General features: G+C 38.2%; 3 protein-coding genes across 5 annotated transcripts in view; 1 reads left to right on the top strand and 2 right to left on the bottom strand.

Annotated features, from left to right (window-relative positions):
• The window catches only part of LOC117567472 (venom dipeptidyl peptidase 4), a 92,494-nt gene that overhangs the window by 14,038 nt on the left and 56,662 nt on the right, over positions 1–21,794 (bottom strand). For 2 of the 3 annotated variants that reach the window (XM_034247493.2, XM_034247495.2), the window contains exon 2: positions 1,458–1,551. The exons of the other annotated variant lie outside the window; for it this stretch is intronic. In XM_034247493.2, coding sequence (XP_034103384.1) covers positions 1,458–1,505 — 48 coding nt within the window. In that variant the 5' untranslated portion in view covers positions 1,506–1,551. The remainder of the gene's footprint in view (positions 1–1,457; positions 1,552–21,794) is intronic. 3 annotated transcript variants of the gene reach the window in all.
• On the top strand, positions 4,495–5,435 carry LOC117567484 (uncharacterized). The gene is made up of 2 exons (XM_052005220.1): positions 4,495–4,610; positions 4,693–5,435. Exon 2 carries the CDS (start codon positions 4,738–4,740, stop codon positions 5,335–5,337), a length of 600 nt encoding a protein of 199 aa, XP_051861180.1. The 5' UTR covers positions 4,495–4,610; positions 4,693–4,737; the 3' UTR covers positions 5,338–5,435.
• Positions 9,163–9,906, bottom strand: LOC117567481 (thioredoxin-2). Its single transcript, XM_034247512.2, has one exon. It carries the CDS (start codon positions 9,810–9,812, stop codon positions 9,315–9,317), a length of 498 nt encoding a protein of 165 aa, XP_034103403.1. The 5' UTR covers positions 9,813–9,906; the 3' UTR covers positions 9,163–9,314.

Raw genomic sequence — 21,794 nt, 5'->3', positions numbered from 1 at the left:
GACCTCGGACCGATACGTATCGCTAATGATGATCAAATAACGGGTCTATTCCATATAGCAACAGCAACAGCAACAGCAACAAAAGGACCCACAAAAATCGTTAGCCCAGTTGGCAGCACACCAGCAAACCAGGGCTGGCCTCTTGTACTCGTAACTGTAACTGTGTCATGTGCAGCAGCAGCAGCAGCAGCAGCATCCTCGGCGTCGTAATGAGCAAAGCTTTTACTTTCTCCTCGCCAAAGAGTCAAGAGAAGAGGGAAGCGGGGAAAGCGAGCTCCTTCCACTTTTGGCACTCGTTTAGTGCTCGACTCGAGTACAAATGATATGTAAATAACCAAACAATTTGCCATGAACTGAATACAGTTGGTCCTTATTTGATTAGTGCTTGATCAATGCGTCAAAAACGTTTAATGAGAGGCAAACTCTTGACGATGACGATGATGATGGCAAAAGTTGAACGCAACATAATTTATTAATTTGCAATTTCACCTTTTTTGTGGCATTCTTAATTGGCTAAGCCAGCTTATGGCTTACCAACAAAAATACGAAATAAAATTACAACAATGTCAGCGAAATGTTTTGAGGGCTAATAAATATGCACACGCAGCATGGCCCCAAAAAGTATGCAACGCTTTTTTCATTCTCTCTCGCCTGCAGTTATTTCGCTGCCTTCATTTCTCTTCCGTGGCCACAGCCATTTCTGTTTTTTTTTTGCTTATGCATAACCAACGAAACACAAATTCAAATGCGCCAACATAATAAATAATATTTTAAAACACACATGCCAAAATCACACGTGCCAATTCTATGTGTGTGTGTGCGTATGAGTGTGCGCCTAAAACTAGGCAATGAAAACACGCCCAAAAACTACAATGCATAAATATTTCCATGTTTTAAGGCTTGTCGCAAACATACGCACACATACACACAATCAGCCATAAATTATGCGTGGCAAATGTTTCAAAATTAAAATACAGCCGACCAAAAAAAAAAACAACGCAAACTCAATTTGAGGGATTTCTACCTGGCCAAAACTGAAAATCATAGCCAAATATCATGCCAGAGGGGAAAACGGAAGAAAAAGTTTCAGTAAATGTTTGAGGCTTAACTAATATAGAGGGCAAAAATTCATGCGCCAAATTTAGCATAAATTGAAATAATGTAGGGTACTTTGTCAAGTGTTTTTTAAATTTTCGGTGTTGCAAATGGGATGTGCTGAATTGCGTTTTCGCTTGCAATTCGCAAAGTGTGATAAGTTGAGATTATGGAATTCGTTACAGCAAATCTCAGTTCGTAAATAAAAATGTTATTTATTTCGCTTTCCCTTTATTGTAAAGTAAAGTATTTCACTTCTGTCCATTCATACATATTGTGAATACAAATGAACATTGAAACACTCAACTACAAATTCCATATTCTCAAACAACTTAAAATCTTCGTTGTGTATTTATACATACCTGATCGCTTTGTGCTGTTTCAGTGACAGAAACATCATTGCCAGACATTTTATATGCGTTTTGTGGTTTTTAATTGTGTACTTTACAATTGTAACTGCATTGAAAAAACAAACATTTGTAAATTAAAAATCAAACGATTTTATTTCATTAGGGGTTTTCTAATTTTCTTTTGTTTTTGGCATTTCGAGTTATTTATGGGCTTTGATTCTTTTGTATTTCGTTTAAGTTTTTATTCACTGATATTTATTTAAATTTGATTTATCACACATTCTTTCAGTCAGCTTTTATTTGCATTTCAGTTTGTTAGTTTTCACTACAAATATTTGGAATTCTTTTTTATAAATGTTTTTATGATGCGAATTTGAATGTGAATTTGTTTTAACACCAGCTGGTGCAGGGATTTATGTGGATTTTGGTTTGAGTTGAATTGAGTACGATTTAGTTCAGTTGAGTTGAGTGTCTGTTTTCAAGTGCACTTTTCACAGCAAGCAAGTCGGCAAACATATTGTATTGTGCATTTATTATTGTTTTTATTTGAAGTACGTGTATTTTGGTTTTAGTTCATTCGAATGGAGTTTTGTTATTTGCCTTGATATGTTTTATATGTGTATTTTATTATTTGTCTTTTACGTTGCGTTTAGCCTAATCCTTGTCCACACAAGCGAAACCGTTCAGATCTCCGAGCTTACCCTCAACAAACACACACGCTTACGTCTCTGCTATCGCACATTTGTGCTATCTCATTTTGTGCAGTCGAGACACGAGGAATTGCCTTGGCGCTTGTCATTTAATGCAAATTAAGCAATTTAAACAACAAATAAACAAATGCGTAGAAAACAAATTTGCGGTTAAATGTGGGAGGACTAAACTAAGCCGAAGACGTAGCCAAGGATAACCCAACACACATACAACACACAGTAGATATACACACGAGTGCGTTTTGGCTTGCTGTTTGTTTGGTTCGTCGCATTGCACATAACTCGTTACTCATACGACGCGTTGTACAGCACAGCAAATGTTACCGCTACAAACGTGTTTCGTGTGTGTCTTGGCCCTTCTGCCCGCCTGCGGTTTTCAATTGTCAGCGGCAAGCGACTGCGGTAGACAATAGTCCCAAGCTCTGGGCGGGTAACCAGGCCCCAAAGTAAAAATAAATAACAAATATAAAATACCAAAGAAATTGAAATTGCGTATACGTTGCCAAAGACAACTTCTCCCCTCATCCAAAAAAAAAAAAAAAAAAAGAAACACCAGAAATAAAAAACAACAACTGTGAAGACACAAACAGAGAGCACACACATTTAAGTCTTACACAAACAGACAAAAGTAGGTAAGAATTGCGTTGCGGAACAAGATAAAAGAGAGTAAATCGTTGCCCCAAATAAGAATGAAACCGAAGAAGAAAAAAAAAATGTGATAAATGTGCCGTGCCCTTTGTGCTAATGTGTTTGAAAATATGTGACAACGCTGATGCCGAAGCCGGGGGGATGGGTAATGGTTATTTAAAATACTGCGAAAGAGCAAAACAATGTACCTTTGGCTGAGGGAATCATAGTTATTATTATAATGAGATGCCTTCTATTGAATATTTGGTTACGACTGGTTCGACTGTTCAATTACATTAACATTTGTAAATGGCAACGAACATGGAATGCACACAAAGAGTCTAGAAATGATTGCTAGATGATGAAACAACAAACTGAAGTTCTAAAATCATATTAAAGCTTTATTTTTATGAAAAAGCGTCAGTTACCATTGCATCTCTCCTTTTCATTTTCAAATATCAAAAAACATTGAATTTAAATTCATAAATACATCAGCAACTTTAATGTAGACAAAAAACGACAAGCTGAAGCTTTAAAAACACATTAAAGCGTTACTTTAATTGAAGAAGCATCAGCTAAATTGTAAAATTTAACATTACATTGCTGCTTTCATTTGCAAATGGCAAAGAACATTCAATGCACTCAAAGCTTTGACAAATTAAAGTTTGAAGTCTAGAAATAATTGTTAGATGATGAAAAAACAAACTGAAGCCTTAAAAGCATATTAAAGCTTTACTTTAATTAAAGGATCATTAGCTGAAATTTAAACTTGAAGATTGCATATAGTATCTCTCTTTTCATTGACTCTAAGCTTTAGTACCATTTGAAATATCACTTTTAAAGCAGCTGAAATCGTATTTCCTACACCCAACCCTTTACATTTAATGTAAAGCTTACAATTTAGTATTTAATTAAATTTCCAAGCATTATATCATTTGCTGAATACTCAAGTTATTTACATTTAAATGCCAAATTCCTGCCTATGTTTGGTTAAAATTTCAAACTTGTAATGACCGACTATCAATCAAGAGCTCATAAAATTGACCAGACACGAAGACGACGGCGTAGACCATTAGGCCCAAGCACAGAGGCCATCTTGAGGCTTGAAAAATAACCAAGATACTTTACTTTGCGGTGCGGTTTTCTTAGCTGGCTATTTCATCTTGTGTCGTATTGTGTCTATGAGGCCCAGCTGTTATTTGCCAGAAATTCATTAAATATTAATGAGTCTGAGAGCGACGGGCGATTTGTCGTTTTGCGAAAGAGGAAAATTTTAAATTTGCAGCTGACAAATCGCTTTCGGTACAGTCAGTCTGACAACAACAAAAGTTGCATAATACATCAACAAATACGAAGACTGTTAATTCTGAGTTTACTATTTGATGTTTCCACTTGAAATCGCAACATATTTACAAATACCGCGTTGGAAAAGCTAGAAGAAAATCTTCAATATCGGTTTCCATAGAGATGGAAAGCTTCAAAGATTACTATCGAGTAATTTTCCTCTTTCTAGGATTTACGAGACTTAATTGTTGAATATAAAGTTACCAATTGTTGATAGTTGCAGCATTTTTAATAATTTCTCGTCGACAGCTTCAAGTATCGATAATTTCATAAAGTAATTTACAATTATCGATTACACTTTTGACGCAAGACTGTAACTTACTGTCTGTAAGTTTCCCTGCAGTAATAAACAAAAACGGTAATATGAAAATTAAAGTATTGTATATACAAATTTAAGTCAAGTTTTTGGATATTTCATTTCTTCATCAATATTTTGACAAGATTTATAGCGTGAGCAACCATAGCTCCACAAGTCAAGCGCCAGGTAAGCTTAGATTCATATTATCGAATCATTTAGTTGACAGCGTAGCAAATACAATCGGCCTATTAATTTTTATTCTACACAGTTTGTGAAAAAAGTTCAGAGCAAATCAAATAACTATACGCGAACAATGTCTGACGATACTTGCTCGAGTAATGATGAGGAGAGTCTGACAAGCATGACCTATGAAGTGGATGCAACGCTCCGAAGACTATTAAGAGCTGAGCTTGATGAAAGGGAAGAGGAGCGTGAAGACGATGTTTCCGACTTTCGTGACTCGAACACATCATCCTGGATTGACGTGGAGGAGAACGATTCGGAAGAATCCGTTGAGACCGAGCCTATGACCACACAAGCAAACGACTCGGGTTTGGATCTACGACCAGTGCAGGCCTCCATCGATCTGAGAATTCGTCTACCCGCCAACTGGCGTGAGTATTATTCGCGTTTACGGACTTATCGACAGAGATTACAATCGCGTCATGGCAGAACGTCGAGAGCAATGGACGCTGGTCGTCTGCGCGGTGGACAGCCTGATAGAGGACATCCCGTTCCTGCACTGATTGATCCTCAATATGGGTTAATTTATATCGCCAGCGAATCGGAATCCGAAGAAGAAGAGATACTGAGAACGTGGCCAATGGTGCCACGTCGTGGCAACAGCGTCAGCGATCTCAGTGAATGTAGCAGCGATGATGAGCAGCAAAAAAATGCAGAGCAAAGCATTTAGTGAGAACTCGTCAAAAATATTGATGTCAAGTGTAACTACTTCCAAAGATATAGTGATAAAATAGGCACGAATAAATATTAGCATAAATAGAATGGTGAGATGGGCATTTTATATTTTTGTTTGAATAGCTTCGGAGTAAATAAATTTAACTTTGCTTATCGAATGTTTTTGGAGATGCCAAGGTTACTAGGTGAATTAATCGAAATCAAAAGCTGTATTGTAGTAATAATAATCTATTGAAATTGCAATACATCGTAATCGATTTCTACTCAAAGTTCACATAAAACAAGTTGGCAGCACTTTTATTTTATTGCAATTGCGGTTTTTGCACGTGCTAGGAAAATGTCCGACGACGATTCATGTGCTGAAGAAGTGGAAACTATTCTGCGCAACCGAATGTACTGTATCTCTGTGATTCGAGATGAATCGTCATCACCATCATCGACCAACTGCAGCTATTCATCAACCTCGGAATCGGATCTCGACATTAAAGAGGAGTACCAATTGGTTGACAGCCCTGCACGCACACAAACTGTGTCGAATCTGTCTCAATTCGACGACATGCGAGAGGTTTCCCTGGAATACGATGCAAACTATTTGGCAACACCAGGCTTAATCAGGGCACGTCGTACCTCATGGCCTTCGGAGTCGTCCATGTGGCACGTGACTGACACCCCGAGGTGTGGCAAAGTACTTCCTGGGTGGCAATACGGAAGAAAACGTATTTGGTTAATCGTTTTGTTTGTAATTATCTTAGTGCTTAGCATGCCATTCGTGATACGTGAACTTATACTTAACATATCAAAACTAAAACTTCTGATAATTATTTCATTTATTTTGATTTTCTAAGAACTCTGTACATCTTTTGATTATAATTGAAAGTTTTGAAAATCTTTTTTTGTTAACAATAAATCTTTTACTTGTCTTTTCTTTTGATAGTCCAACACATTTTTTTCCATTTTTAATTTTTTTAAATCTAACAAGAGTTGCTGTAACATTTTTTAATATTACTTATTCTTCTTTGAATGAATAATTGTAGATACAAATTTATGGCAGACACCAACAGATGACTATATTTGGTCCTCAGTGTGTCATTTGCTGGCACCTTCTACAATTTCTTAATAACTTGATGCACAATTTTAGGCAATTTGCTTGCTGGCTTAAAATAAGTTGGCTTAAATAATTGCAATCGAAAAATTGCAGTCAGGATGGAGGCTAACAAACAATGGGCTCGGCAACCGAGTGGAGAGGAAAGGGAAGTGTCTGAGGTGGCGGCTGTAGAGACTATAAATTTGCTGGGCCATGGACCAATGTCTGGCACTTGGTTGGCGCTGGGAAATTTATATGCCAGCTGCCTGTCGTAGCGCATATTCCGCCGCCTACACACAGCACTCTCACACACACACACAGTCAGTTCTTTGTTATGCAAGTTAATCCTTTTTATAGCTATTGTTCAGCGCATCAAAGCTGCAGCATTGGCGGAGGCTCCACAAACCCGTTAGGATGGATACACGGACGCCCAGCGCATTTGTTTCAATGGCCAAAGACCGCAACACAGCAGGGGCAGATGGTATAGGAGGACTACGAGGAGGGCAGGGGCAAGTGGAGAAGCGTCAGCTGGAGGCCAGGCAAAGCTATAGCACATGTCACTGCATTTTTCAGCGACTCCGAGAGCGAGAGACAAGAGACGGGCGACGGGAGACAACCAACATATTAGCTGCCACACGCATAGATTTGGGGAAGCGGGCAGGCGTTGCGGGGCAGGCAACAGGCAAGCAGCAGGGCATCAGGCATCTGCGGCACGTGGGGCAAGCGAAAAAGGGACTCCTGGCTTGATGTATGTGTATGTGCATCTACTTGATAGCACTGGCAAAATCTGGTGCATGTTGTTGCGGAGGCGTTGGCGTTGGCATTGGCGTCGGCGGCTGTCGGTGCTGAAAGTGTTTGTGTGGCATGCCGCAAATTCATTATTATTTCTCCCTCGCTTCCTTGCTCCCCCGTCCACTCAACGCCCACTCAAGCAGCTGCAGTAGCTGTATAAACACTCAACATATGAAGTGGATAAGCAGAAAGCATAAGAATTCCACTGTCTTTCTCTCGTTCTTGCTGCACTTCTTCGCTGTCTTGCAGCTGGGAAAAAAAGTGTGCTTAAGGCGTATCAAGAGTTTCAACCCAAGTTCAGTGCGCGGAGTTAAAGTGTTTTGCGCGAGGTGGCAACGCCACAACAACAGCAAAGTGAGGTTATGAAGAGCTTTCTTTATTAAACCCGAGCCAGATGCTGTTCAGAAGTGCGGAACGCATTTGAGGTGGCGTTGGTACAATAAAGATATGCTTGAACAGCACAAACTCTGACTCATATCTGTTTGTTTTTATGAAAATTACTCGCTCAGCTTGTAAGTTACAACTTTGAAACTTGAAAAAGATTCATAATTTTAATGAAGATGTGTTTAAATAGTAACCGACTATTTTATTAAAGAGTTCTTAATCTAATAATCGTAAAAGAATTTGTATATTACTTTTTTATTCCCATTGCTCGTCTCAACTTCATCAACTTCTGTGTTAAATATTCCACTGAGAAATGAAGTTAAATTTGAGTAAAATTTCAATTCCTTGATCTTTCGATCTCTCGTGCATTTACACTGCAGTTTATTCTCAAATTATTTCATTGAGCTCTCGTCCGGGACGTGCACTGGCAGCACCCGCATTTAACCTCTGACCTCTGGTACGTAATATCCGAGACATGACTGAAAGCCATAGCACCCAAGGAGCCGAGGCATGAGGAGCGAGGTCGGAGCATTTCAGTCAACTACAACTGCTGCAATTTCTCATTTTAATAAAAATGCAAATGTCTCTGGCACAAAGTGAAGGAATGACGCTGCCTTCCATCCACATTTCGACCCTCAGGCGATAGCAACAACATCCGCATCCTCATTCTACTGTTTCTGTTCGCCCCCTTGCTTTGGTCCAGAGTTTTCCCTCTCTTGGCCAGCGCATTTTCCTTATATTAAACGTTAGTAAAACTTTTCGATTTTTCACCATGAAGGCTAAAAACAAAAAAAGGGAACAAAAGGCAACCAATAAAGGAAATAAGTTTCCAATAAGTCAAGAAAATGCCAACAGCATCGATGATGAATTCTTCGAGAATTGCCATCGAAATCATCAATGGACTCTCAGCTGTGAATACTTTGTTCAATTCCAATTGTTTACGTTGAATGCTTGCCTTATGCTTAATTATTCAATTGCACAGATGACAAGGGCAGACGGCGAAGGCATCATCATAAGGCAGCACAATGGTCCATACAACACAATAGGAAGCTGTCGACAATTATGATATGTGGGCAGAAAGATAATTATAAGTTAACAGCATCTTAAGCTTGAATTGAATATCAATTAATTTAACCAAATATGTGTGTTGTATAAGTAAGTGACATGGCTTTCGAAAATTCTGACAAAATAAATTATTAAATATCGTCATAGGAAGAATTGCACTTTTATTGTTGAGTATAAATAAGTTATTGATGTCTTGAAATGCACTTTTATTGTTCAGCAGAAATTATTTTATTACCAAAGCGTCAAAAACCTAAAGTTTATGACGTTTATTGTGAATTATGAGCAAGTTCTATATTGTTGCACTTATGATTATGGATATACCAATATATAGTTTTTATGTGCAGTACAATTTCGCAATTCAACACTATAACATTTATTAAAAATTGGATAATAACATATTAGGGAAGCGTAAAAGCAACTTTGGTGCAAAAGCGTTTATAATAAATAAATAGATAAAAATGGTGATTGTACTTATAGAAAACATTCACTCTCGCATACTTTACACAATTTTCTTTATTTCGGCTTAAGAGTCAAGATTGGTAAATACAAATACACAGAGTATATTTTCAATGAGTGTTTAAATTTCGCTATCATTCGATTTTCGTTCAATCTATTAAGAGGCTTAGAGCCTAGACGTCTTTGCAATGTTACTTTTTATCACCTGACTTTGACGGTTTTAGAATGGGTGGCGTAACGGTTTTGAGCAAAGACATGATTTTCGCAGGGGGTTTAGCTTCAGCGGGTTTAACACTAGGGCCGGGAAGTGCGGATTTTCGTTGGTCCGGCTTGCCGCAGAATTTTTGCAAAGTTGTCTGGACTTTTTCGGCATTGCTGCCCGCAAACTGCTCCAGCGTGACTTTATCTTTGATGATCACAAACGAGGGCATGCTATTGACATCGTATTGCTCCGCTAGTTCCTCGTTATCATCGACATCGATCTTGAGCACAAGCAGGCAGTCTTCATACTCGGTGGCCATCTGCTCCAGATGTGGTCCAATTATCGCACATGGACCACACCATGTCGCAAAGAATTCAACCAGAATATGCTTATTCCCAGCCTCTGCGATAGTCTTATCGAAATCGGCCTTTGAAGCGATTGTAATAACCTTCTTGGCTTTCTTATTATCACGGGCGCTGGACGCCATCTGTGTGTGTTAAATTTTTGATAGCCGAAATAAAATCGAAAAAGAAATTTTGGAAATCTGTTTTCAGTTACTGAGCATCTTAACTGACAAGTATAACAAGGTTTAAGACTCAGCACTTGAAACATTTTTTGATTAAATGCACATATTTAAGTTTTTAGCCGAAAAGACATTCCTTAGGTTCTAAAAGAATATAGCATTATTAATACAATTTTTATTTAGACGCTTAGGAATTGATTGTTCAACTAAATATAAATTTAAAGATTCATATTCAATTATAAATGGACTAAGCAATAAAATGATTTTTGTGATAAGTTGAGTAGCATACTTTTCAGCGCAATGAAGGATGCAATTGAGCTCAGCAACTGTATTGTTAAGAAAATAGCCAAGATAGCGATAGGAATGTATAAAACACAGATAAATAGAAAAAAACATACGTCTATCTTCGACTCTCTTTGTGAAGGAAAAAAACGGCAACTGCTAAACAAAGTTCTCTTTCAGCCGCTTGAATGCGCTTACACATGGTACACGCATTCAGCTTGATTGCATGGATTCATTGTTCGTGTGTGTGTGTATATGGAAGTGTGTGTGTACTTTGGTGTAGTTTGCTGTGCTTAGCAGCCTTTTTGCCGCTTTCAGTTGCACTTTGTTGCCAGTTTGTTTGTTTGTTTGGCTTGTCTTGCATTTGTCAAGAATTAAGAGAAGTGCACCACAATATCTAGAACTGCAGCAACACCACCACCGCAGCTAACCACCGCAATCCTCCACTACTGTAACTATGTGTCTTCTTGTGGTGCTTATCTCACCCTCTCTTTGGCTGTATCTTGACTGTTTACCTTAGGGCTTAACGTGGTTTTTCTACTCGTTTTCTTGCTGTCTTTCTTTTGTTGCATTTCTTTTTCTACCCTGTACTCACAAAGTGCAAAAGGGTGTAGTGAATTAATCTTGCAGGGTTTTGCAGTGAGAGGTAAGACTTTAACTGATAGTGTGTTTAATTATTTATGCCAAATGAAAATGAAGACTTATGTTTTCGAACAAAAATCACCTATTAAGTAAACTGAAAAAGTTTACTTCAGTAGGTATTTTTTATTCAGTTCTTCTTTAGTTCATTTTTGTTGAGTAGTTTACTTTTGTTCTTTAGTTCATTTTTATTTAGTTCACTTTTCTTCTTAAGTTTGTTCATGTTCTTATGTTCCACTGTTCATTAGTCGTTCTTTTGTATTGGTTGGTGTTCAATATCGTCTAACAATTTGAGCTGATGTAGCAACACTTACATATTTAAGCGGTAAGGTGATTATGTACATTTATTTTGTACCATAACAATTTAAAGTACCATTTATGAAAGTAAATGGTTAAGAAGATCGTCAACAAATAAACTATCGTCAAAAACGAATAATAAATTAAATTTAACAATGAACAATGTCGAATAAGAACTTGTCCAGCAAAATCATAACACGAATACATACTAGTCATGATTTTTATTTAAGGGTCTCTGAAAGTCGAATGCTGTCCGCTATTAATTTTTTTAGTTAGAGTACTTCGTGCTTGGGCAGCTTGTAGTAGTTTTGTTAGCTAAGAGCGGCCTGTCTGCTTAAAGCACTTTAAATACAATTCGCCAGCTTGTACTTGACATTGAGTCATCGTTAATAATCCGCTCGTTAAGTGTACATCCTGCGAGTATGACTACAAGTACTCCCACGACCTACAGCTGCTTGCATAACCTAATGAGCAGCATGAGACTGACAAATGACAGCATTTAGTTGACATACACACTACGAGCGGAAACGGCAGCAGCAGCAGGTGCTGCAACAACAACAACAACGACGGCAACAGCCACAACGAACGTTTAACGTGTTAACCGTATCAGTGTCAGCGTTCTGTCATATTGTGCAATCGCTTCAGCATTCCAGTCCAGAGAGCGCAACCAAGTGCGCGACTTCCGCACGTTGGGATTTGTCAACCATCCCTGTCTCTTTCGCACTCACTCTCACTCTCTGTTGCACTCACACTGCCAACCAATCTGTAGCTCGTTGCGAAAGTGCTGACCTCGCAGTCGCACCTTGACACGCGGCGTATGAGCAATGTAATAAAATGGCAGCCAAACAACTAGTGAACAATTTTTGCGCGTTGACAACAACAGAGCGAACAGCGCGAACATCGTTTGCCAACAAAAAAATGGAAAGCATAGAAAACGAAAAGTGGGGAAAGAGAGGGGGGAGGTATGTGGCGGAGACAACGAAATAGAAATGAAATGTGCAAAATGAGAGAATAGCAAAAGTCACGTATGTGGCAAGACAAATTGCTTCAAGTGCATAGACTGCCACTTTCATTCGCTGTCAGTCTGTCAGCCAACCATTCACTCAGTCCATCTGTCTGTCCAACTGTCTGTCTCTCTGTCCGCAAGTCAGTTTGCCAGTTATTTATATATTGCGCATGCTGTTAGCATATTTTTATTGCGGTCAACTATGAATTTGGGTTGAGCACCAAATGCTTGTCGCGTTATCCAATGACTATATCCTGTAATGCTCTGTCATGGAAAGGGGTATATCAATTTGAAAAACTTCTAGGTATAAATTTCGTAGATAACATTTAAACTTATAAATTTAGTTTTTCTTAAAGGATTTAATAGATGCATAATAAATGGTTGGTCTTTTTAAATTTGGTGAGGTGTGCTCAAAAAGTTTTTGTAAATAAAGAATTATTTTATAAACCCAAATAAAATCTTTCATACATCGTTCAAACTATTCTGTTAGGCAAACATGTTTAAGCAGAAGACTAGACTCCAATTTTAATAAAAATCTTGAAATAGTTGAATGGGGAGATTGAAGTTGTTGTGATTTAATTCTATCAAGTGTCAAAGAAAACACTTCCACTCGAATTTCACCATCATTGACAACTGACTTTAAAGTCATTTTAGAGTTTGATAATTAGGCAAAAGTTATTTCATAGTATTAAGCTAATACAACTTTCTCTGCATTTTACAAGGTATTAACAACTAAAGTTCTAGCTGAAATTCCACACAAAATGTTCGCAGTAAAAGTGCTGTTTAGGTGATATTTAGTTATCGATGGTCGCCTAAAACGGCCAGCCACATGGGAATCAGTTGCAAAATAGTTGGGGAATGAACACGAAGTGAAGCAAGCAAAGTTCAAGTTTGGCAGCCAAAAAGTATGCTATGAAAATGACGAAACAGCATTCTACTGGCTGCTTCATGTGACTTTTTGACCATTTCAGTGCAATGAATGGCAGCTGAACAACAGATGGCATTGTTATGCCAGAATGTGTATTTGGTTCGTCTCCCCTGTCTCCTTGCCTTGTCTCCTAAGTTCCCATGTTCCCTGGTCGGATAATTGGCTAGGGCTCTCTGTATTTGTTGGAGGGGTTTTTCTTCTACACATAAACAAAGCAATCTCCTGGTGCGACTGCATACAAATAGCGAGCACGTTTAAGCATGTCAATGCTGCTGTTGTTCTCGTAGTTTTTGTTGTTGTCTGGCTATTGTCCAGTGCCAACTGTCAGCTGTGCTCTCCACCACAAAATGATGAACAATCTGGCACTACCAACCAGAGGCAGCCACAACGACAGCCAACGACAAACAGGAAAATTTCATTGCTCGAATTTTCGTTTAACAAGTTTATGAGCAATTTTCGTGAAGAGGGCTAAGCTCATGCATTTGGATTTTTCGAGTGCGTTGAGCAAGTGAGATTCTCTCTCTATCACTCTTGAAATTACAGCAGCTGCACAATGCGCTCTCTGCTGGTACTTCCTCTCCTCTTATTGCCACCCATCTGCTACCCATTAGCACTCTCTAATCCCCACTGGTACCGCTGCTTGCTTCTCCACAACCTGCTGGTCAGGCACCCGCTGGCTGCGTTACTCCTACTTGTGCCTACTACCAGTCACTGCCACTCGTCGGTGCCTTCTGCTAGCCCATTAGCACCCACTGCCACCGACTGGTACCCTCTGCTACTCTTTGTGACCTTCAGCCTTCCGTTGGTAGTGCAGCCTGCTATCGCCTCTGTAACTTGTCAGTCTGCTTTGCCACGCGTTGCCACGCACTGCTGGCCAGTAGTAACCTCTGGCATCTGCCTCTGCTTCCCTCTCAGCACACACTTCTGCCCCACAGCTGGTATCACTCTGTCAGCCTCCCTGCGGTACGTCTCTTACTCCCGCTATTGCTGCTTGCAAGCAAATGCACGCACAGGCTTTTCTGTGCGCTCTCGTGCTGCTGCATTCAAGTGTCAAAAACCAAAACACATTTACATTCATGCTGGAGCCATTGTAGTCACTGCCATTCGTTGTTGTCGCCTCGGGCCGCTACCCTCCCCACCTATGCTCGCTACTAACGCCATATCTCTGGTAAGTAGTTGGTTTATGCGGCAGGATGTCAGCCTGATGTCTGTGTGAAGTGTGCTGCTCCCCTGTTAGAAACGGCAGAAGCGGAGCCTTTGTCAACGTGCAAAAATCTCTCAAATTTTATTATGCTCGAATTTGCTGGCACTTCACAGCTGCCACAGCTGCTGTGAAAGCGTCCCCTCTATCTTCGCTCTCTGCTGGTGGCAGGCGCTTTTATGGCGCTTAACGTCAGCCCATTACAAGGCGACGAAATCAAGCCGAGCAACAACTTGGAACATCAACTCCACCTCCGCATTGACAGTTGGCATTTTGGCAGCAAAGAAAATCGAGGCGCGGCCTCAGCTAGTAATGAGGAGGCCATGCGAGGGCTTGTGGTTGGGGCATCAAACTGAGCCGAGCTCCGCCTGGATTTGGGGCCCTGTCTTATGACTATGCCACGTTTTGCCAGCCAGATGAGGCCATACATTTTTACAAGCTGCTAATGTGGGCTTTATACGAGCACGGACTTCTTTTCTTTTTTTTTTTTGAATTGGAAGCTGTGTGCCTTGAATTTGCCTGTAGCCATAGTTTGGGGCTTGGGTTTAAGCCAAAGTTGCGGCGTGGCAAGGCCTAAACTGCATCGATTTACGAAACACACATTTTTATTCATGTTTATTACGTTGCGAACAACAAAAGCAAAAGCAAAAGTTGCTTCTTGTTTTTGGTTTTGGCTATAAACAAAAAGTTAGCTTATGTTCTCAAAAGTTTAGATAGGTTCGTTAAGCTTTAAGCACAGATAAGATATAGAACATTAAACAATAACCATGTGTATTTTTCGAGAATCAATTTGGAAAATAATTATAAAGTAGAAACTTATGGTTAAGTAAATTTCTGTTAAATAAATTCGAATATTAAATTGTTTTCAGAATGACAGCAGATAAATTTTAAATAAATTAAATGCCACGGAAATATTATTTTTTTGTCATAGAAGGAAATTATAACGATTTAGGACACTAACTAAATAAATATTGGATTTTTCAAATCTGCAACAATTATTGAAGAAATTTATACATCTAAAAAGGTTAGACAAAATGATGAAGTAATTTTTAATTTAATTCTTTTATTATCTTTTATTTAACATACTGTTATTTATTTACTGTTAAATTTTTGATTAATTTTATATTTAATTTTTGATCTTTAAAAACAATTCTCTTTAACTTTAAAGCAACTCCTACACAGTTACAAACACAATAGTTGTCTCTCTCTTTCCCATTAACAAAGATTCGGTCGCAATGAACTACTTCCACTAAAGAACTGATTAAATATGTATCGATATCGATAAATTTATCTGACGGCAGCTCATTTACCGCATACCGAGTCATTAGTCTAATTAATCATTTTAAAATGCTAATGCAGAGTAGGAAGAAAACTAGCCGTTGCCCCTTTTGCTGCCAACGGGCTAATCAATAAGTTAAATGTGCGCAGCAAAAGGCAAACAACCGAAACTGCTTAGCCGGGGTGGCATGAAAAAGCTTCAATCAATCAAATGTCACGATAGAAATCATCAACCGAAGAGACCGAGAGAGAGAGAAAGAGAGAGAGGGAGCGTGGTAAAGTAAAAGAAGAAAGCAAAAAGGGTTTTTGCCATGGCTTCCATGTTTGCTTCCCTGTTGCTGTGCGGCATTAAAAACCACATGTGCTTCAACACAAAACATTTTATGCTCCAGATGGTTGAAGATGACTGAAAGGTGCGGTGGCATCCACACAAGAGTTACTTCTTCCTCCCAGCTACGGCTGCCATCATCGAGCAACTGCAGTTGGAGTCGGTAACTCAGTTGATACTTCGTAACAAGCTGCGTCAACAAACTAAACCACTTTGAAATTAACACGTTACATTGACATTGACAGCTTTATGCGTGGCATGCCGAGTGTCGAGTGTCGTTGGAGTGTCAATGGAGGTAACAGCCCAGCAAAAGCAGCAGCCACAGCAAACCACACAGCATCAAGAGCAGAGGTAGAGCTGTCAGCCGCAGTTATAGAGCGAATGCTAAAGGCATGAAGGGGCTGCCAAACGATGCGGCAAATATGGAGGCAACCAAATGCTGACGGTATGGCGGCCGGAAGGCGCGCAAAAAAGGCAATTTCCGTTGTGGCGTAAACAAGACTAAAACTCTCAGTGTATCCGCGTGTGACTGAGTGTGTGTATATCTACGTGTGTGTGTGTATTTACTGTGCGTGCGTGTGTGTGTGCGTAGTTTTTATGCGTTGGCATTCAGCGAAACGAAAATTACCAATTCAAATGTCAGCAGTCGTGGGAACAGCAGCTTCGCTTCGTCCTCTGTCCTCTGTCCTTCGTCTTGCTCCTCCTTGTCGCCATCACTTGACGCGAAATTAAATTCAGTGTCAATTCGGTTTCTCTTCAAGGCGTGTGCACCTAACGAGGGATCAGCTGGTTTTGTCTGTACGTAATCAGTTGTGCCGAAAAGTGCTCAAACTCGGGGTCTGGCTGTGAGACAAATTGTTGTGAAAAAGTCTTAAGTGCCACAGACAGAAAGCACACCCATTCCGAGCCTTAATTTATATGCCATTTGCCACCCCTTTGCCAAGTCAAAGCAGATGGTATCTAGGCGACTTATGAAGCATATATCTTCAAGCATTACAACATGATTTAATTTAATTTCATATGCGAAAAATGGGCATATATTAAAATATTTTATTATTTTTTTGAATTTTGAATTTCAAATTTTACAGGGTACTCCGATAGTCTGTACACACTCACTTATTTACCCTCTCGGCCCCTCGATTTTTCACTGCTTTTTAATTTTTGGTGCGTGCCCAGTCGATGGAATTTATGCCCTTCTTATGGCACCCCAAAATTAGTTGGGGCACCAAAAAGCCCTTAAGATTTTTCTCTTTTTTTCGAATTTATTTTTCGTTTGGTCGGCAATGAAAAGTGCAAGTGCTGCAAAAGTAAACTGTGTGGAAACATTCAAGGAGTGTACATTTTTCCGGTGCCTGTAATTTAATGGCTGGTAATGGCCAAAAAGGGTTGGAGATCAACAGAGCGAACGCAACCGGAACGGAACTTGTTAAATTCTTAGCAATTGACTTAAAATTGTGTTGAAAATCGCCTCATGACACTGGCAAAAAAACAGATTGAAAGAAATAGGTTCGCATGCGATTATTATCAGCATTAACATTATAAACTTTATTATTTGGCATGATAAGCAAAAAAAATACGGACTAAGTTTACGATTCATTGTGAAATCTATTTTCAAATTTACAATGGCAACTCAAGGTTTACTAGTCTTTAAATCAAATTGAAAATCGTGAAAGATAACTTCGGGTATTTTTAACAAGTTTGTAACTACATAGTTTTTTATGGGACTTGTTAGTATAATATGTAAGTTAATTTTAATCCATAAGTTTGTAGATAATTGCTTATTAAAGTGTTGTTTAACTTAGTTTATCTTCTTACTAAAATTATGTTTTTTTCCGAACTTTGTCATTCTTGAAACACTTTAGAAGTCAGCTACAAAAAAAGAAAGACAATACATCTAGTTTGGCCCCATAAAAGTTACACTTGAGATGCGCTCTAAAAATTGGATTATATTGCAAAAAGCTGTTGCCCTTGGAGCTGAACGATTTGATTGCTATTTGATTTCGTCCTTTTTACAATCTGAGAGCAGCGGCAACAAATGTATCGAAAAAAGAACAAGAATAACAACAATTGATTTGTTGCGTTAGCAATTTGTTTACATGCAATAAATTTACAAATCAACGATAATGCAATTTATTTGCTTACATTTGTTTCTACTCGTATATCTTTGTCGTCTTTTTTCTCTGTCTATCTGTCTGTCCGTCTGTCATTTGGTCTTTATTATTGCATTCGTATTTCGTTGGCTATTTTATGTGCTATGCGCAAAAAAAATTTGTCCAGTTTATTGGATTTGTGTGCGGAAATTTACGAGTCACAGTGTCAGGCTGTTTTGTCATAATTTTATACCCTGCGGAAGGTGTTTGACGGAGCGTATACTTAATATTGCATATGTTAACAAATATTAAGTATACGCACATATGAATTATTATTTGTCTGACATTGTTTTAAATTGCTTGAGTAGCACATTAGCCGATTTTTTATAAGAGATAAGCTTTTAGTCTGCTTTGATTTATTGATTGTTAACGAATATTAAGTATACGCAGATATAACATAAATAAGTGTTTAGTGGAAATTCTTTTAAGTTGATTTCAAATGGCACATTAAGGCTAATATTATTACAGCGTCACCATTCGTTAACTCTGATGTATAAGTTTATTGTCTATTTGTTAACAAATATTACGTATACGTACGCTCATGCAAATCATTCTTTAGTTAGAATTGTTTTGAAGTGATATCAAGTTGCACAATACATCAAATTTTATTACAGGGGAAATTTTAGTCTACTCTTATTTATTTCTGCTTTTTTACAGCAGCAAAACTATAATTTTTTCATTCAGAAATATGTAAAAAAAATATGGATTGTAAATATTGACTTAATGGTCGGAATTTGATTATGTGATAAGTTTTATCTCGTTTTGCAGATAAATAAATAATTGATTATACTGAATTGAGTTATGGATTTAATAAGTTAATTCTCTATATATTCAATTAATGCAGCAATTAGATTTTATTTGATTGCATATTGAATAACAGAGGTTGCTGCAATTAATATAGGAAATCTGTGCTTGAATTTAAGGCTGCATGAACTTAAAATGAAGCACACTTAATGTACACATATTTAATCGCTTACTGTGCTCAGCAAACAGCAGTTTGCCGCATGCCTTAACCCAAAAGCCACAAATAACTCAATACAAATCCAAGTGTATCCTAATTGAACCATCTAATTGTCAAATAAATTTCAAATTTTATCGCCTCAGACGTTCGCAAGACCGCAGCCACAGCCGCAGTCGCAGTCAAAGCCAGCATAACAATAACATCTACAATAACAACTACAACAACAACTACAACAACAACAACTACAAGCGCAGATAGCAAGAGAGTAAGCAAGTTCAATTTGAGTTCAGTTAAGTTGAACACAGCCATAAGAAGTGACTTCTTGTATATCGTAAATATTTACGATTTACATAAAGTTTTATTTTTAAACTGGGCGGCAATATTGAAGTTTTGTTTGCCCTTTTTCTCCCTCTTTTTTTTCTTCGCATTTTTGCAGTAGCTTCTGTTGTTGTTGGGCAGTTAATTGAAGTGCGTACTTATGAACTTGGCCATCGCAAAAAACAAAAAATGAAGGAAGAAGGAAGAAGCTCTTCCAATCCATGTGCTTCTTCCCCTTTATTTAGTTTTTTTTTTTTCTTTCTGCTGCTAAGCTGCAACTCATGAGCGAACCATTTGCTGCAGCCATAGCAAAGCCGAAAGAAATAGACTGAGAAAGAAGGAGAAAGCCTGAGGGGGAATGGAAGAGAGAGCCAGATAAAGGAAATTGCAGCAACAAATACGAGAGTTTGCACAGTTAGTTAAAAACAATTCCTGCGGCAAAGCGATGCTGCTGCTGTAAATGAAACTAGTATTTTTCTGTGGATTCTCTCTATCTCTGTCTCTCGATTCTCTGGATTTCTCTCATTGATATGCCAGGCAGGTTGCATTTCTTTGCTTGCTTTAGCTTTGTGTAATGCGGCTCCCAAAAAGTGTGCCATGATTTTGCATCAAATTTTTACGGGATCCAGCATCCTCATTGCCTTCTAATTGCCACACGTGCCACATTACGCTTTTGCCACATGAAACGTGTTTTTGGCGCGCCTAAAAACTGTCTATACTTTTTGTTGTTTTTGTTGCTACGTGTTTTCACTGCAGTTGCGTTTGCAATACTCTTTGCACACGAGTAATGTGAATTAATAATGTCGATTGCAACTCAAGGGAGCGCACAGACATTAATCATTTATAAGTTGTAATAAAAAACCAAAGCAATTTTTGGTTTTTACTATTATTTCAAAAAGTTGTCATTGGCATTTCCTCTAAGGGGAATTAATTCCATTGATATTTATCAATGGCAGATATTTAGTGGCCATAATATTTACCAAGTAAATACAAATTATATAACTATGTAAATAATTCTATCCATTTAGATTGTCATCGATTGATTATTATAGCGTTAGCGAGCATTTTAATAATTTATGTGGCGAGAGGTTTGTCGGTAGTTAAAGCGCACAACTTTTGTTATTGGATATAATATAATGTGTGTATATTAAATTATAAATATATATTCTATTCTAGAATGAACTGAAATTTGTTTTTTGTGCAACTAAAAGGAAAAACAAATTCTAAGTAAATCAGAATTATAAAAATACCCGCTACCCATAGGATGGAAGGGAGTTCTAACTTTGTGTGGAAGGAAATGTATGCAACAGGCAGAAGAGGGCATCTCCGGCTTTATGAAGTACATGTATTCTTCATAGTACATGTCCGTCTCTCTGTCTGTCCATCAGGGTGAACTCCTAGATCTTAGAGACTATTAGAGATAGAGATATAATTTTTTCAATATCAGTTATGTTTTGTGTGCAAAAGTTTGCTTCAAAGTTTTGACACGTTTACTCCAGAAGCATAATTATGAAGCTAGCGTCTAGAATTTTGGTACAGACAATAATAACTATGGTTTTTATGATTATCATATATAAATATTTTTGATAAGTTTTTATTTTTTTCTTTCGTTAAACATGGGTAGCGGGTATCTCACAGTTAAGCACAATCGAGAGTAGCTTTCTTACTTGTGTGTAGCTTTTACGAGACTGAGAGAGTATTAAAGTCACAGTAAGTCTGCTTTTAAAAAAGAGTATACACTTTTCTGACCTTTTTTCAACTTGTTTAAGTTAGCAGGTATTTTATAAATATTGAAATAATATTGAATGAAAATTGCTTTTAAAAAGTGTATAAATGCTTCGCTTAGTTTAAAGCATTTTTCTGTCAAAGGTTTCAATATGGGCGCCGAGTGTAACTTCTGTTTGACATGTAAGACTCGCCACACCACGCTTCACCTAGTTGCCATTTTTTTCATCCTGGCCAAGCACAGTCACACACTCAGACTGGCACACTCGTCACACTCATACACACTGCAGAGTATAGCAATGCATTGCAATGGTGTTGGCAAACATTTCAGACTCTTGGCAGGCTTCAATGCTCATTGCCAGACTGTTGACATTTTAATAAAAATTATTTCAGTGCATTCGTCGCATTGCAGAAACGCCTCTAAAAGGCTCAATGGGTGGTTACGCCTCAAAGGGGTGTGAAGAGGAGGGGAGGGGAGGGGAAAAGTGAGTTGTGGCCCCATTAAGAACGTTGGGGAAAACGTTCAATGCTCGCACACACACACAGAGAGAGAAAATGTATTTGGCAGATGATGCTGAACATGTATTTAAACTGCAAATCAAACTGCGTTTCTTATTGCATTCTGCACTTCAACTGCAAATCCAGCTTAATATATGAAAATGCTAAAGGCAAATTGCCTTTTAATTGTTTAGTTTTGGGTAAGGCAAGAGCTTAAAAAGTTGTTTCAAAAGATTAAACAGTGCAGAAAGTGCAGAAAAGAGAGCGAAGAGAAAAGAGCCCCAAAGAGATGTGCTCAGCATAATTAATTGAAGTTTAACTCACGCACGAAGTGG

The sequence above is a fragment of the Drosophila albomicans genome, chromosome 3 (assembly GCF_009650485.2).
Source record: "Drosophila albomicans strain 15112-1751.03 chromosome 3, ASM965048v2, whole genome shotgun sequence".
In the NCBI taxonomy this organism is placed as follows: domain Eukaryota; kingdom Metazoa; phylum Arthropoda; class Insecta; order Diptera; family Drosophilidae; genus Drosophila; species Drosophila albomicans.
This window is presented reverse-complemented; position numbering and strand designations above follow the sequence as displayed.

Bases quoted from the DNA above. Each gene is read 5' to 3' on its own strand.
- LOC117567481 (XM_034247512.2), bottom strand. From the start codon at position 9,812: ATGGCGTCCAGCGCCCGTGATAATAAGAAAGCCAAGAAGGTTATTACA.
- LOC117567484 (XM_052005220.1), top strand. From the start codon at position 4,738: ATGTCTGACGATACTTGCTCGAGTAATGATGAGGAGAGTCTGACAAGC.